At 40.9% G+C, this 17,809-nt stretch overlaps 1 protein-coding gene across 4 annotated transcripts in view; it reads left to right on the top strand.

The window, feature by feature from the left end:
- The first annotated feature begins 12,561 nt into the window (after window positions 1-12,561).
- The window catches only part of LOC143186203 (nucleolysin TIAR), a 588,750-nt gene continuing 583,502 nt past the window's right edge, over window positions 12,562-17,809 (top strand). The window contains exons 1-2 of one of the 4 annotated variants that reach the window (XM_076389723.1): window positions 12,562-12,663; window positions 12,943-13,252. In XM_076389723.1, the coding sequence (XP_076245838.1) occupies window positions 13,001-13,252 (252 nt within the window). In that variant the 5' untranslated portion in view covers window positions 12,562-12,663; window positions 12,943-13,000. The remainder of the gene's footprint in view (window positions 12,664-12,942; window positions 13,253-17,809) is intronic. The other 3 variants (XM_076389721.1, XM_076389722.1, XM_076389726.1) reach the window with 3 other exon arrangements.

Below are 17,809 nucleotides of genomic sequence, written 5' to 3'. Positions count from 1 at the left end.
ATTGATAAGAGGGAGTGAAATGATTGAGACATAAATTTACGGTCTGACAAGTTGAGGAATTAATATTTCTAATTCATAAGGAAATAGAGGGGGACTTAATTCAGCATAAACGCTCCGTACAACATACTTAACGAAGCGTTTGAACTTAATTAATATTTTAAATGCTGCTAAAATTTTATTTTAAAAATTTTAAGCAGAGTGGATATAATGAAAAATAGAACACATGGAGAGCAGAAGCAGTATTCTATTGTGTAATACTATTAAAGAAAAATTATTTCGGTAGTATCTGCATCTTAGTTACGATTCTTCTTATACTCTTATGTTACATACAGTAGTTTCGCGTGCGTTGGCCATGGTTCGGGACCAGATCTGGCCAACTATCTCGGGAGGTCTACTTCTAGAAATTCCTGAGCGTTTTCTTTCTCCGTATCAGAATGGATAAATAGGTAGAGTAATAAAGAACGAGCGCGACTGAGATATCGATATAGGATATAATTATTAAAGAATTTCGTTCAGGGAAATCACGCTTATTTACTTTCAATTCGTCAGGCTGAAGACACTTAACGAAGTCACTATAACAGTCATCCATTAACCGATTCCTTAAAACCACGTTACTATCACTGACAAATAATCTTATTCTTTCATTAGTCACTGAATTTCCATTCACCCCAAAAACGACGAAATTTTTCCTTATCGAGTTCGTTAAAATGACTCGAGCGCTCGATTCGCATAATGGAGTCGAGCGCAGATCGGTTCGTTACTCTCGAACGTCGTAGCAGCCCTAATCGCAGATTGTTCTTTCGAACGGCACGTTACGGGCTGCAAGGGGTTCGTGCGATTCCTGTAGGTATACTTGACTTAATTTTCATTCAGGGCATTCCACCGACGGCAGGAATTTCGAGCCATTAAGCACTCGCTATCTTTCGACGGGGGCTTGCCGTGCGTAACGCGGCGAGGGCGAGCCTATAACCGCGGACTACGCGGTAGTTAGACTATACGCAGTCACCCCAGCCGCCCATTTTAAACGAGACTTCCTTCTCGCAGACTCAGGAGCCAAAGCCCTCCGCCCTCCGCGCGTCCCGCCGAGCGTCGACGACCCACACCCCCGCGTCAGAATTATTTCGTATAATTATATTCGTTTCGGAACGACACCCTCGGGGCTCGAAATTGAAATTGAGCTTTCTTGCCATCGCGTGGAGGAAGAGACGCGGCCGACGAAGACGAACAGAGACGGCCGAGCCGCAGACAAGCTCGGAAGAGCAGAGACGATGGCAACGCGTGTGCACGCGCGCGCGACCGAGAGAGAGGAAACGAGATTTTCCCTCGCATTTACGAGCAGCCTGACTACGGTTTTCTGTAGCCGCGAGCTAAGGTTCCGTTTTCTGCCCTTAGCTCCTGTTTTTCCGCTCGCCCAACCCACAAATCCGCACGTCTTAATCTTCCCTGGAATTTCGCCGCGTTCCCTTCGGCTATGCAAAGGACTCCGCCGAGGGGTCGACCGTTCGTCATGTCGTTCCCGCGAACCACCCAAATAAGACGTCTACATTACGCGTTCTACTTCCTCAATCTTCCCTGTCGATGGGTTACGCTCTCTTTCGGCCAACAGGGGGAACCTTGTAGCGTGGATACTATATTAATTTTTAATCAAACCTGAGGGGCTGTGATTGAGCTGGTGGTTCTTAGAGAGGGAGGACTGTGCCACTATTGGCATGATGTGGATGAATATTTTCACAGTTTCAGTGGTGGTGTGTTAAAGGCAATTTTTAGTTGACTTCGTTCCTTTTTTGATTAGGCTGTTTTACCTGACTGATTTTGTTTTTCAATTGTGTTTCATCTTAATTGAATGACTGGAGTATACCATTTCTATTTGAGAAATTGAGTTTTGTAAATATACTGAAACATATCAATTAACGAATTAAAAGAATTAATAATAAAGTGAGGAAAAGTTTTCGAAGATCTTTTAGTACTCTCATTCAAACAGTCGTTTATCTAGTATTCCGATGAAATTGTTGAATCAAGATAACAACAGGTACGCCATTCACAAACGCTTTGCGCTTTTCTTAGCTGACGCTCATCCTCCATCTTCGGTTATTTCTTTCCTTTGTTTGGATCGAGCAAAACACGATGAAACTCGCAATTATTTAAGAGAATCCATGGTGGCTTCCCGTTGCAAAACAAAGACGGAGGTAAAAGTATGTACTATGGTGAAACTGACGACTGTTGTTCTTACTTTTTGTCGGACCTATCTTTGCCTCAGTTTATCGTTTTACTTCATAACAGTGTGGTTTTCAGGAACGTTAATTGAAACAGTACTTTGGTAAGCTAAAAACTAGCATTACATGTAGTTCCCTCAAATGATTTTATGAAGCTCTGTAAAGGTCTATAAAGCTGTACTTTGCATCAAGAAATATACATGCATGACAATTTACTTAGTGATATCGTATGTGCTTTCGAAAGCTTGAAAAGAAATCTTTTCCAGATTTCATGTTTTAAGAAAAAAATATTTTAAAAAATGAATGATCTGAAAAAATAGTATCTATATTCTATAATTTTGACAGAAGAAAACCTTCTTATTTATATCTTCTTATGTAGTACCTCTGGCGAAAGAGTTTCGATCAAAGCCAACAATATGAAGTCATTTAAAGATATTGTAATTTAACAATTGTAGAATACCATCCTATGAACGTAGAACGTATAAGAATATTAAATGGGTTTGGTACGCTAGTATTTTACATTTACAAAAACTACGATATTTTTAACTAACTTCGTATGGTTGTATTTGATCGAAGACTTTTTGTCAGGAGTAGTAATTCATTTAAGCACCAATGAAGTTAAATATTAAACTATTGATTATCCAGCTGTTATTGATAGAAAATTAGGAACGAAAGAAACTTCATTAGCTTGTATGTGCTTCGTTCGTCAGAAACACATCGATAAATATTAACGCGTTTTTCGTTCCGCTGGCGATCAGACCAGTTTCAAATACAGTTTCTCGCTGATCAGCAGAAATTAGCATAGCTAATTTATGTCAGCGTATAAATAACATGTTTATCGTGATAATTTATGCGCGTTGCAACGCATCATATCGACACACGCATCGAACAAATTTGAGGGTGGTAAGATCGATGCGCATTTTACGTCGTAATTCAAAAACCCCATTAGCGTTATTAATCATCGAATTTTTGCTGTCCCAATAACCGCAGCTGCTGAAAACCTGCGACCAGCTCCAGCATGCGTTTCGATCGATTCGCGTTAACTGCAAATTTCGAAAGTTGTTAATAAATTGTACCGCTGTTTTCACATTGTACGATTAAAACGTACCAAATAACGACGATGAAGGTATACATTTGCTCTAACTTTAGCTATTTTACCTTACTCCTCTGAAGAGATTTTCCAATTCAGAGAAAACTATGAAGAGGTAGTTAGCAATCATTCTGTTTTTTCCTTTTACAAATAAAAGCATAGACTATTGTATGGTAATGTATTTAATACGTGCATTAGTGTAGAGTTCGTGGCAATAGTTGTGATAACAGAATACGTATTTATTTATTTATGCATCTTTGGTTAACTAAGGGTTATCATATTCGATTATATTTATGTTTAATAATAATAATAACTGAATGTAGCGATTTTGCGAATTCTATGTAATTGTTCGTAGTATTTGTTGAAGTTATAATCGTGTGTTATAAGCTGAATTAACTATTTGTTACTTCCAGCGGTCGCACAGCATTAAATAATACGACCAGACGGTAGGCACAATAAACTGTACCGTTGGAAATTACCCTTAATTTGTGGGGAAAAGAGGCGAACGCTGCTTTCAAGAATTTATTCGATGAAAGGCACCTACTTATTATTTCATTGCTACAATTATTTTATTATTCCATTTACTTCGCTTCGTTCCATTATTTCCTCTCCTTAAAATCGATACTTAAGTTTATTCAAATTAATCATAATATACTATACCCAATGTTTGAAAAATAACACTAAAAGGAAAACTTCTGAAAATTATTTGTTGGGTATTGAAACTACTTAGGCTGTCAACACATATGTATAACAGTAAATTATTAAGAGTACTGTTTCATTGTCTTGTAAATTGTATAAAAGGCATTAAATAAAAACAGCTGCACGAAAAAGGGCTATTGAAAAAGAATACCGAAATTATAAAAGAGTTTAACCACAAGTTTCTAAACCTATTGAAATAATGGAAGAAATAAAGTTCAAAAGTAAAATTAAAAATTCAGACATTTATTTAATATTTTAATACTATAATGCAAATATTCGTTTTTGAAGATGAAGTTTTAATGCGCTTAACTTTTTACAATTTATTGTATGTTATTGTTACTGCAAAAGAAACTAAATAAACTAAATGAAAAAAGCTAAAGAAACTATTAATAAACATTTTTTTTACATTCCGTTGACTCAGTAAAAAGTGACATGTTTTAATTATTTACAGTCCTGGTATTAAAATTGAATGTTAAATTTCTCTTGAAACATTCTAATTCGGTCCCATCAATTTCTTCATTCCCCACAGATATCCACCGACTCTCTTCTCCAGGATCCACCCAATATATTACCACCAATTACGAAATCGCTGCAACAACTTATTCCGATCGATGCTTACACGGTCGACGCGATCGAGAGTGCTAGTTAACAATCGAAGCATCGTCGAGCACGGCGCGAGTTACCCGTCGCATTTAACATCAAAAGCTTTTAAAGTCGTTAACGACGCGTCCTTGTTTCCCCCGGAGCAACCCTCTCGTCTCGTCGAAAGTTGAAGTCAGTTTCAATTTCTGGTTGATATCACGGTTAGCGGGTTGAATCGACGTCGAAGTGTTCGGGGCGGATGGCGGGCCAGACGCGTGCACCTACCCCTCGTGGAAAGACTCGGTTAGCTGCAAAATTGCGGCACGGTCTCTCGTGGAAATCGCGTCGACTCGCATTTACGCACAATCGATGCGTTTTGCCCTCCCCTGTTGGCTCAACGACAACTCGCCGTGCGCTCGTTTCGCTCGCATACGTGCAAGAGCTTGGTGGCCTCCAAGAGACACGCACACCGTGAAAAGGAGGAAGACAGAGGAAGGCCAGGGGTGCCTAGTGCAACGAGGAGGAAGGACACGTGGACAGAGGCCCCTGTCACGTACGAGTACGAGTGGGATAGGTCCGTACGATATGCAGCCATTTGCATACATATAGGGTCATTATAAATATACCGACTCCCTATATCCCTGTCTCTCCATCGTCCAGCCCATCAGGAGCAGAGGCGCTCGCAAACTGTCCGATGACCCCGCTTATCCCGTTATTGCGTCCACCGCCTTCGCAGTCACCACCTCCGCGGGGTTCAGCTTGTTTCCGGGTCTCGGCGGACCTTTCGACCTCGTACAAGCGTTTTTCGTAGAGATTAAAACGGCTTCGCGTGCGAACCAACTGTATTCCAGGCGTCTACGGGCTGAACTAAGCTAAATGTTTGGAGGGTCTTCAGTGGGGTGTGTTAGATATTCGTTGGCTCCGATGAAGCTTTGCGATGATATAAAATACTTGAAATAGAGGTAAAGATTCTTTTAAATTAAGAGAAAGAATGGTGAGTTTGATTTAAGAATCTGATTCAGTGAACATGAGGTTAGAGTCTAGGATGTAGACCACTTTCTGTTGCATTATTTTTAAAGGTGCTTTATCTTGAATCTTGAAGTTTGGTCTTAGTGTTGAGTTAATTTGTAATCATTTATAGTATGTATTAAAATGTAATTAAATTTGTTTATGTATCTACTGTTTTGTTTCGTCATAAACATTTGTTTGATAAAAATAAGTTATTTTCGCTATTTGAGAGCAAATACAACTCTGATTTTTTGGTGAAGTTTATTGAATAATTTTTTTGCTCCTTACTGACTTATCCTATCAAGTATAGTATCTGTATCTATACTACTTTTCACTATAATATCGTTACTATTAAAATCCTCATATCATAGAATTATATAAGACAAATTAATTTCGCCTCTACGTTCACTAGCTTGTCTTTCCAGCCACACAAAAATAAGCCTCAAGAAATGTGTTCCTTGCTATAAATTCAACGCCAGTGCACCCTGTATCGTCAACCACTTTACTATCAATTTCTCACACACGTCACAGACTATCTCAAAAACAAATTCGAAACGGTGAGTCAAGTGATTTCAAGATGTCCATATATCTCAGTAAAGAAACAACTGTATCAGTAAGCAGACGATTTCCCAACTGAATGGGAATAACTAAGAATCGTAGAAGGTTTGAACGACTGTATGTAGCCGACAAGCGACGGTAACGACGTATGGCGCTCAAATAACATGTGAAAGGTTCTTAATGGGACATCTATTTCCACGGGTTGTCGTGGCATTTCGTGGCAACAAGAAAAAAAAATACTTGACAGCAGCTAGCGTTCTCAAACGATCCTCGTGACACATTCCACGCGTCCTACTAACGAACAGCTCAGCAAGAGCTGGTTAATTCTTTCCTACCGTACGCACGAATACAGAACAGCCCTGTAAATGGCTACCACTGATGGGTTTGCGCGAACCGTCAACGCTCGTGTGCCACTGTTAGGGATAGACATTACAAATGCTAATGGGGAAGCACATAGTAGATGCTCAGCATAGAATACATTACGGTCTCGTTCCTCAGTCATTAGCCATGAAAGTACGAAATTTAGCGGACACAAAATGCAGACTGTACGTATTGTATCTCGCGGTTGTAGCTTAAATTGTGACTGAAATCAATGAACCTGAAGAGACAAATATCCTACTTGTGATTTGGCCTCATTAACTCACTTCGAGGAACCCATTCTCATGTAGAATTATTGTACTACTGATTGGGTAGGAAAAAGAGAGAAATAAATTAAAATAAGTTGCGTTCATACATAATATAGGCGAGTGGTAAAATACCATGGCAAAACATGGAGGAATGAGAATACATTACAGTGACACTCAAGATGTGAACGCAACTTCTGCATACTTGTGGTGTCCTAATTTCTTGTGGACGACCAATGCCATATTCAAGTAGTACAATAATACTAATTTTTGCATTAATGAGGCTAGCAGGATCTGTAAATTTGAAATATTAAAACAGATGGTCTGGAAGGTATGCAGAATATTAGTTGAAGCTACATTACTATACTCTGAGTATACTTAATTAGAGCTGAACATACTTTAAAGTCTATTCCAGTAACTATCTAGTCTTAAACTGCACCTTGTGTTGTTTTTCTGTAAATAGTAGAAAGACATAGTAAAAAAAGAAGTCATTCCTATTTTAACAGTAACATACGAATTATTATATAGGCAGTAAAGTTACATACCATACATTCAGTCTAAACCTAACTGATTAAGGAGCCAGAAGATTTTCATTAGAAAATATTATTCACCTCTTCTATATACTAGAGTAACCAGTACCTACAGTGAAATTCGACCAAAGCTCGTTTAAGCTGATTACAGGCGAGTAGTAGTATATAAATATTACTCATTTACTTTCGAGCAGACATTTCACGTGTTACACACTTAATATCTTCATTCACGAATATGTTCACATCCCTTCTACGATGTGATTAATTAATTAAACGTCGACTGACGAATAAGATCAGTATGGAACTGTACTCCACCCAACGTACAATCACTAATGCAAGTCAATCGCGGTAGTTCCGAAAGCGTCGGTTTAATAATGGCCGAGGTGGGGCATAATTAATAAATTCGAGCCTCTCTGGTGGCACAATGGAAAATACGAAACGTTCAAATCACAGAGCGTACGTGTACGCCGTTCAATGGATGGGCGTCGATGATTGCTCGATGGTCGATTGACGAGAATTCATCGAGGATTTAATTACAGGGACGCACGTGATTTCTTCCACGACAATGACCGCGAGCAATTTTTAATTAACACACGCGACAAAGTGGACAAAAATGACGGGCACCGATCGATGCCTCGGTAACCGCAGGCCTTTGGTTATTCCCGTCTCGCAGTTAACTAACGAAGACGAGGAGGAACAAATTAATTTGCTTCATCGAAGGGTAAAGGATCGATTTCTTTTTCCCTTATTTCCTGCCTCAACTGATGAAAGAGCTCAAACTTATAACGTCGTTAATATGTTAGATATACAATAAGCATAGTTAATTAGTTAATAATGGTGTGGGTTAATAATTATGCAAATTGTGTACAATTATACTTTGTAGTTATATTAAGGTAAAATATAAAACAAATTGTACTGTATTTAAAATATAGTATATGTATTAGTAAATTGTTCTAAAATTAATTGTTGCTGTAGTGTATTTATTAGAATGAAGAGGGAAAATTTACTCTTACTATTTGACTGCGACAATAATTGCGTATTCTGTCAACTAGTAATACTAGATCCATTCTGTAATACTGAAACTCGTTGTTATTGTGTTGTACATTAATACTTAACTGGTATGTAGCCAATATTGTAACATAATGTGGTAGAATTACTGCCACTGCAGTATCAAATATGTTTAATAATAGTGAACAGAGAATACACAGTTTCTCGGTTGCTTATTATCAGTAAGTAATTCACTGATAGTTTACATAACAAACGCTGTTACCCTGCTATACCAGTAAAGGGTTAAATATACAATGCAAATAAATATGACATGTCCGTTTATCTATTTTAAATAATAATAACATATTGTGTAAAAATTTAATGAAAATCCACGAAATATCACTCAATATCTTCTCATCCTATAAGACAGCAAAAATCTGACACAAAACCAAAAATTTGAGGTATAGACAACAGCAGGAGCATTTTAATGTAAAATTACTTATTTCAATGAACATGTAACTTCAGTTTCAACTCACTCAGACTTTACCTCTATCACCACAATTACAAAGTACTCTCAAAATAATCTACATGAGGACTAAACAAGAGCGAGACGTCAAACCATAAACAGTCTTTAAATACAGATCTATTACAACATATTTAAGCAATTCAACCTAGACACATCACTGAAACAATACAAGATCACTGTAATCGGATGCCTCAGGACATCGATTCACCCATCGTCGTCATAATTACCCAGTAACGGGGCCGATAATTTCCAGCAAATTTGAGGGTTCATACGAAAAAAAGATGATAATTAAAAATCGTTGCACAGGTAAAACAATACTGAGAGCAGTACCACGAGCAGCCGTCTCTAACCCCCGAGCCAGGGCGCTTTGCGCGCCCTCGGTCTCCCAAACGTCCGATCTACCCTCTCTTCCACCACCTCGAGGGAACGAAGGAACGAACCAGGCTCCCTCCATCTACCACCCACTTGCCCCTCCAGCCCGACGGACCACCCCTCCAGTTACCATCGCCGCCGCCGCCGCTGCCGTCGTCGCCACCACCGCGATACATTGCGATACACGGTTCTTGTCTCCATGCTACCTACCTACGTGCAGGTCACAGCTCTGCACACCGAATCCTTAGCACCCTGACGCACTAGGCCACTAGGCGGCAACGTCCTTCCATCGCCTCCCCCATTTGTCCATCGTTTCCTACTTTTCCGCCGTCGCTCCGATCCCCCGTGTCAAAGGCACAGTTATCATCGTCCCCGCGCCGACCACCGACCGACCAACCCACACAGTCGCGAGGCGTAAACACAACAACGCGCACGGCGACGCACGCGTACAGAGGGGCACGTTTACAGACCGATTCGTTTTTACGTTCGTTCCACGGCGTGATCTTGATCCAGCGGGATCTCCTCCATCCGCCGGTGTCTGTTCCGAGTCGCGAGTGCTGGGGTCCAGGTGTTTACGGATCCACGACGATTGTGAATGGTGTCTCGAGTGCGTATCTGAGTGTTTACACGGGTGTCTGACACGGCGAGGAACCGGTCGAGCACGTGCACGCCGAACAACCGAGTGAACCGCGGAATAGTGATCTTGTCCGTCGGCTGGATGTTTCGCGAACGGGAAGCTGGAATCTTGGTTTCTGTGGATCGGTTGGTGTAGGATTGATTCAAGCTTCGGGTGACTCGTTTGTGAAGCGCTGTGTGCACAGGAATTGGCGGATTTTGGATATTCGTCGTGTTTTTTTTTTCAGGGTTAAAGATTCTGTGAGAGACACATGGGCGAGGGAATAAGAATCCCTGAAACATCTACACATTAAATTAGATGTTTTTTTGGAGACCTTTAGACTCGAGTAACAAACTTTAAGGTACAGTTGAGTGAACAAGTTTAATGGGAATGACGAAATTGAGAAGGTAATAGTGAAGAGAGGTATATATAGGATAATACCGCACTGATTTGAGTCTTAACATACTCGGTAAATCTTCAGTACAGTCATTTGTTTTCGTACGAAACTGCAACCTTCTGATCCGTTACATCCTCTCACTACACCAGTTTGACAGCTTACAGCTAGCTAAGGCGTCACAGTGAGAAAACCAGGCGTTTGGAGGCGAAGCTACTGTATCACAACGTAAGACGATACAGCTAAGAAATATTTATGTACAGCACTGAAAGGTTTACTAATTAGGACGCTAAGAAGAAACCTCAACGAACGAAGAGTTAACGAGGTCCGTGTTAGCGAGGAAGACAGAACAATAGTAGCCCCGACAAGTGATATCGACGCCTAGTAGAGAGATTCTCTGCGGCTGGTGCATCAAAGCCCCGGACGAAAATAGTCGAAAGCGAAGGCAGTGCGGGCCACGTGAAACTGGTCGGTATTTTGCCGGGCCTTGCCGCTTGTAGAAGCTCGAAACCCCTTGGTTTCCCGCGCACAGCACGAGCCGTGCACACACAACCACCCCGACCAACCAACCGACGAGTCTACCCACCGCCACCAGCCCCTACACACAACAACTCAACGAAGCATCCCCCACTCTGAATCGCACAACAGCCTGAGCGGAAGTGCTAGTCAGTCGGCGAGCGACCTTCCAACATTACGGGTTAGGTTCCCTCTTTTTCCACCCGTTGTGTCTTCGTCCTCGTTTACAGAAACGCGAGGACCTCCTGCCTGATTGAGTTTGATAAGAAGAAACCGAGAAACAACCCGACAGATATTCAGTTCGTTTCTTGCTAGTGAGACCACGATCGCTTTGAAACTTAAGCTGCGTTGATACGCTAAGATGACGCTACGCGGTCTTTGTAACTGACAAATTTTTGACAGTCTGAAGGTGTTGACAGGTCGAGGTAATCGCTAGCAGGAATGACACGGAAATAAAGATGCCATTTTGACAGTTAGTGACAGCTGTTCCGTAAAGAGGTGTGTTGCCGCGATTGTTGTGTGTTTTGTTCCAGAAGCGTGCTCAGGAAGAACGTTGCGATACGTGTGTAATATCTCGTGATACGTTTTCTATCGCTCTCTACACGTGAGCGTAACAGTTGGGTGAAATTGAAAACAGTGTGTCTAGTTTGGATCCACAGAATAGGAAGCATTCGTTCTCGTCGACAGTGGATGTACTGAGGGAACGGTTTTTATCATCAACATAGATTGATTAACAGCCAACTAAGCGAGAAAACATTGATAGCTTAAGGTGAACACTGCTATTCTGAAGAATATAACCAGAGCGGAGAAGAAATAAAAAAGCAATCAATTGTATACTTGTTGAACCGGCAAACCCGGCATCGCGACTTTAATACCAGTTTATACTGCAGTCCAATCCATCACCTCACTCGACCGAAGAAAGTTTCGTCTAGTTGTATAGCGTCGTTAGATCCCATCGAGATAAACGTGTTGTAAGGAAGACATCCACTTGCCATTTGTATTCGCAGCGGCAATCTAAGGGAGCTGCCCAAGTCGACCACGTGGTTATGAGTGTGCATCGACCACCCCAGTGAAGCAATCGTTTCTTACTGCACTTTGGAGTCTTTCAGACACTTTTCAATCGTACAAAGACTGATTATAGTAAATCCAGTTGGATATTTGTGTAAAAATTTCTAACTTCTAGCGAAGGACCTGTGAACAGTGTTTTAAAGCTTGTGTATCAGTGTGATTTATGCTCCAAGGAACACTTTTTGACTTCGATAGTATTATTGTGTGAACTCTGTCCATTTTGATACTGAATACGCAGTTGTGAAAGCAACAGACCTTGAAGTCGAAGTGAAGCGACTAAAAGTGTTTTAAGAATCATCAAAGAACGGAAAGCAGGGGTCTGAGCAACACGAAAGTCATTAGCGACTGAGAGATCGGTAGAAGTTTGTTGCCCCAGGAAAACTGCAAAGTAGCAAGATCCCGCCCGCAGGAAACCGTGAACTCAAAGAGGCCCAGGTGGAAGTGGTCCAGTCCGGGTCAACAATCGGCGTCAGTAGGGCTTATCAGGCGCCCCATCAAGGAGGGTGGGTGCAGTGGTGCAGTGGTTGCAGGAGGGCCAGCGAGGTTGGGGTGGCCTCGTCCACAGGCGCCTTGGCACCGAGTGTACCGGGCCCCGGGGCTGCGGTGGTGGGCTGCCTGGTTGGGGTGTACCCGTGTTCTCCCTCCTCCACGGGGCCCAGGGGCCCCCTAACTCATCACCTCCAGGCAATCCCGAGCCAGCAACAACCAATTGGCTGTCGTGCTTGTTGCTGCGTGCATAGCAATCACCAGCCAGCTTCGGTCCAGCTTACCAGTCAGCGGGGCGGCCTATCGCTGAGGGTAGCGAGGGTGGCGTCCACCACCTCCGTCCGAGCCGCCCCCTACGCCCACCCCCAGCACCAGGAGCTGGGGCAGGAGTGCAGGTAATAATAAATCACTAAACATACATTGTAGCTTCACTTCGACACGTATAGTACTACTCTACTTCTACCACTACTACTACTACTACTAGTACCACTACCACTACTTCTACCTGTATTACTACTACTACCGCTACATCTGCTTCCACTCTGCTGGTCGTCGTCGTCGGCAGTGTTTGACAAAAGTACAATATAATAAGAGTATACGTAGTAGCACGTCGAAGTAAAAAACACGGTTGATGGAGTAAGAAAGTTATCCAAAACCAAAAACGCACGAAAAAGGTGTAGGGAGGAGACGGGGGCATTGGGTGGAGGTGGTGCGCACATCCTCGGCAGCCCGATGCTGTTCGTCCCGTTCACGGTGCCCACCTTCCCCGCGACGCATCACCAGACGACCCATCCCGTGCATCAGACGCATCATCAACAGCTGCAGGCCACTACCCAGAACCCGGTGCAGCAGCCACAACAACTCACCCAGCTCAATCAGCTGAGCCACCTGAATCACCAAGGCATTGTACCGGCGACGACCAACCAGCCGACCATACATAGCACCAGCTGTTCGCCGCAGCAACAAGCAACAACACCGAACAAGGTAAAAGAATGCAACATTACTTTTTCCTAGATCTCTAGTGAACTATGGTGTTCACGTGACCGGAAAACCGTAAACAGATCTGCCGAATATTTCACGCTTTCAGGTCTGTCACGGTCATGAATGTGAGCAGGGTCTATAGGTCACGTGTTACTTAAAGAACAGGTAGTGATAGACCTTAACAGGTAGCAGATGTTTAATCCCTTAGCTGCTTTTTTATTATGCAGACAGTTTCTGATTCTCTTCCTGATATTCTTAGTTTCACTTCAATTTCTCCTTGAACTTCAATTTCTCTTTAGTAGTTTATAATAAATTGTTACGTTAACTCTAAAACATCTATGTAGACTGAGATCTATCAATTATTAGTACTAATATGTACCTGTATTATTGATTATACTTCAATAACGGTGGTACTTCAAACTGTTACTCTACATGAATACGTGGCGGAGAAAATTTTGATCTGAGAGATTAGGTCCAGCCTATTATACATCCAATCTATTATAATAATAATAATATTCTTGCAGAATGTAGATGTAGCTCAAAATCCAGAGTATAAATTCACTACTTAGCTATACTTTCGTACGATACAGAAAGATTAATTAACTATGAGCCAACTCGATCTTGCTTCTATAGAAGCTGGTTGATCAATGAACATTTTTTGCCATAAAAGCAAGAAAACGTGTTCTACATTGAAATGAATTGTTCCATGCATCGTCGTATGGAGCTTAGAGGAGTATCTCGCACGCCCGTAGTCAGACAATCCATCACTACTGATCGTGACAGTTAAAAAATAATGTGCGTGTCTCAATAGCCAGGACAGAGCCGTTTATCATCGAGTTACCAGAATTCCAGTTCGCTGATTTACACATCAGCGATACAATTCAACCCATTCAGTTAAATGTAAAATCGGAACTGACCGACTATAAATAAAATAACAATTCACTGCTCATATGATCTACTACATCGATGGACTATTTCGTTAGTGTACCTTTAATGAATATGAAACCTGTGTTCTTTATACAGACAATAGAAATAATAATAAATTCTCTATGAGAATAATATTCTACAAATTTTCTATACGTATAATGCTTTTATGATATTTGATATGATATCAAGAAGTGAGAAGTGATATAATATCAAGAAGTAAGACGAAGTGAGCTTAAAGACTTAATTTCTAAAAAGAATATCTTCTGACGGAATTTTATTTACCTATCACAACTAGCTATAGGATTTAAAAAAATCTACATTTAACTCATTGCAAACTTTGTCAGTAATGTATAACGAATCATAGTTTATGTTCTGGATATAATGTTGAAGAAAGCATTCAAAATGTAGAACGAGTACATCACGAAATAATCATGAAAAATAGTGAAACTTTCCAAGGAATGTAAAAGTATACTTCAAAGTTTACAAATTCTACTTCAACTTTATACAAGGTTATAAATCTATTAACTTCATTACTATTTTTTCTTTCCTGGCACTTCAGTCACAGTACCACGATTTTCTAAAGAATGCTACTAGTTTCTGCCAATTTTCTTAAACAAAACTTTCCTTATTACTCTCACATTCTTATAGTCAATCTTCTACTCCTTGACATAATAATAACACATATTCTCAAAAACGTACATAAGTATCAGAACAGCCTCCACATTTATCGCACTAGAATAGGAATACCATTCTTTGCAATATAATCGTCCGTCAATAAGAGTCCCCCAATCGTTCCCATAATCTTGCTGTCGCGATCGACACCAACCCAAAGGACATAACTCTTAATTGCTCCCTACCGATATCAACGATCTCCAGCAACGACTAACATCCGTACCTCATAATATCCCCCTGTCTTGGAAGCAGCTTCTTGTTCATGGTATCGCCCAAAGCGTCGTATTGCTTCCTTCATTCCTCTCGCCCGCGTTTCCTGGTAGCGACGCGCTTTTATTATCCTGGCCACGATTCAAGTCAATTTTCTTTAGCGAGCCATAACTCGCGGGCAGAGCTTCTCTTTCGACCAGCGTCGCCGAGACACGCGGACGAGCGCGACGCGCTCCCGTTGGCAGCGAGAACTTCCTCTAATTCTTGAAGTCTGGCAATTCACGGGTGGCGTTTCCTTTCGTGCTGCTGCCACGGGATCACCCCGATATTCCCCAGAAACGATACGATCCCTCCTTGCATTGGCGCCGGCTCGCCGATGAGAAGAAAAGACGTATCGCGTTCTCGTGCGAGTTATCAATTATCAAGCTCGCTCCGGTTGAGAAAGCCCACGAAGGAAGCTGGGAACGAAGGGGTGGGGCTGTGAGGGGCACTGTGCAAATTGATGTTTCTGCCTTTGTGTGGGAACAAGCTTCAATTAGGGTGGATAGATGCCACGAAGTTTTTGAATGACCAGAAAATTATTCTTACGTGGAGGGATCCATGGAAATCTTGACGCTGGGGGATCGTGGTGATTCCTAGGGATGACTGAGGTTGGAGGTTTTAGAATTTATTCTCTTTATGCGAGATGATACGGTTTATTAGGTATTTGTTTGAGTTGTTTAGTGGTGAAGATACTTATGTGGTCTGAGAAGATATTTATAAAAGAATATCAAAGAAGAATTTTCATGAAAATGAAAGTTTAGGAGGCTGTCCTTAAAAAGTTAAAACCCAAAAGTTAAAATCCTCAATAAAAGCCACGTTGCCTTCAAAGTAACGCCTTAAGTAGAAATGGTAATGAAACTTATGACTAAGTTTCATAAAGTCTACCATATAAATATGCAATGTTGTTATACGTGTGTCCAGAACTAGCCAGTATTAATATAAATCATGATTCATGTATACTCAGGTGTACACTTTGCATAGTATATATTGTGTATATTACGGTGCATATAATGTTTACACAGTTACATGTGCTACGTACAGGGCGTCAAGTACCTATTTCAACATGTAACCATCTAGATACAAAGTACCTCCACTGTAATTAGTATTTGATTAACGTTCGTACACACAGCTCTCGTTTACTTACAAAATACAAGTGACTTTTTCGCCGAACATGAGTCTGTTGCAATTTCCTTGAATATCACAATTTTAATATTCACTCTTATAATATCGCTCTTTACACTTCCACTGTGTTTCCTCTTGCATGACTGTGCTATTTCTATCTTTTTCTAACTTTCTAGCTAAAAATAAAGATGAAACGCGAACTTATTTCCATGAATGCTAATATAAACGGAGTATACTTCATGTATACATGAGCTGTTACTGAAGCAACTTTTTGACAAAAGCAGACATGTAACATTATTACACTGGGAACGTAAAAGGAAATAAAAAATCGCATTAAAATCTATTTCAATTCATCAGGATTGTTCTATAGACGTTTCCTTGTACTACCACAGAGAAATTCCATTATTATTCTCACATCTATGACAATTACTCCGAAACAATATCTCAAGCGGGATACAACCAAAAACAATTTCTCCAAATTATCACAAGATCAACGCATAAACCCTCCTTTAAAACGTGCACCGATAATCGAGCACGCGATTAATGAAAGTGCAAGTAAACCTCGCAGATAGGATGCAGTTTTCATCCAATAAGGGCATAGAAGTTTGCAGATGAGCTTTCGCAGAGAAATGAAGAAGCGATAAAGAAGGAAGGGTAGGCAGGGTGGGAATAACAGAATTTCTAAAGCAAGGGAAATAGCTGATACGCCGACGTGGAGGGTAGGCCGCGTAGAAGGAGCCAGGAACACTTTGAGAGTTGTTCGCGTAACTTTATTAATTAAAGGCCGTTAGTCCTTGTTGCTCGATACACCTTATATACCTACCACGGTTGTGGTTTTCTCGTACAAAGAAGAACGAGCATCTCGTCCTTCATCTACTCTACCTCCCGTCGCCTTCTTTGACGCTCTTACTTATACGCTTCATGCGTATCGATCATCGTCAATGTCCACTGTAGTTTCCGATGGATCGTGCCTCGCATTATTGTCCCCCAAAAGATCCTCGCCATCTTATTGTGTTTCGTACAATCACTTTAAGATGCTTCCTCTACAAGGCTACGTCAACTTGGATTATTTTAAAGAAGGCGTGAATCTAAGAAGCTGGGATAGGGCTCTTACATTTAACGTTGACGTATTTTGAAATATTATTGATGGAGGTAGCCAACTTTATATGATGTCGATTCGAAAAATGTAAGGGATAGTTCATGAAAAGAGGTTAATTCTTTAACAAATGATAAGATCAAGAAAAGAGAAGCTTATGCGAACGTTGATTTACGAGATGTGAAACTGTATACAGGGTGGTTTATAAGGAAAGGTTAATTCCTCGATCGATTGAAGGAGACATTGAATGTTAGGGTCGAGGTCATGTATCTATATATTTGGTATGATATATTTTGATGAAACTACCTATTTAGTTTCGTTCCCAGTGTTTAATTCAGAAAAATGAAATATACATTAAATGTGCAGTAAACAAAGTGACCAATTTCGAAGAAATGAAGTTTTTGAGAAGAACTGGTATGAAATAGAAACCTTACATAAACCTTCTATATTGACTACCTTCCAGTAACTGATCAGAAATAAAAAGTAATCAA

This window comes from Calliopsis andreniformis, chromosome 12 (assembly GCF_051401765.1).
Source record: "Calliopsis andreniformis isolate RMS-2024a chromosome 12, iyCalAndr_principal, whole genome shotgun sequence".
NCBI lineage: Eukaryota > Metazoa > Arthropoda > Insecta > Hymenoptera > Andrenidae > Calliopsis > Calliopsis andreniformis.
This window is presented reverse-complemented; position numbering and strand designations above follow the sequence as displayed.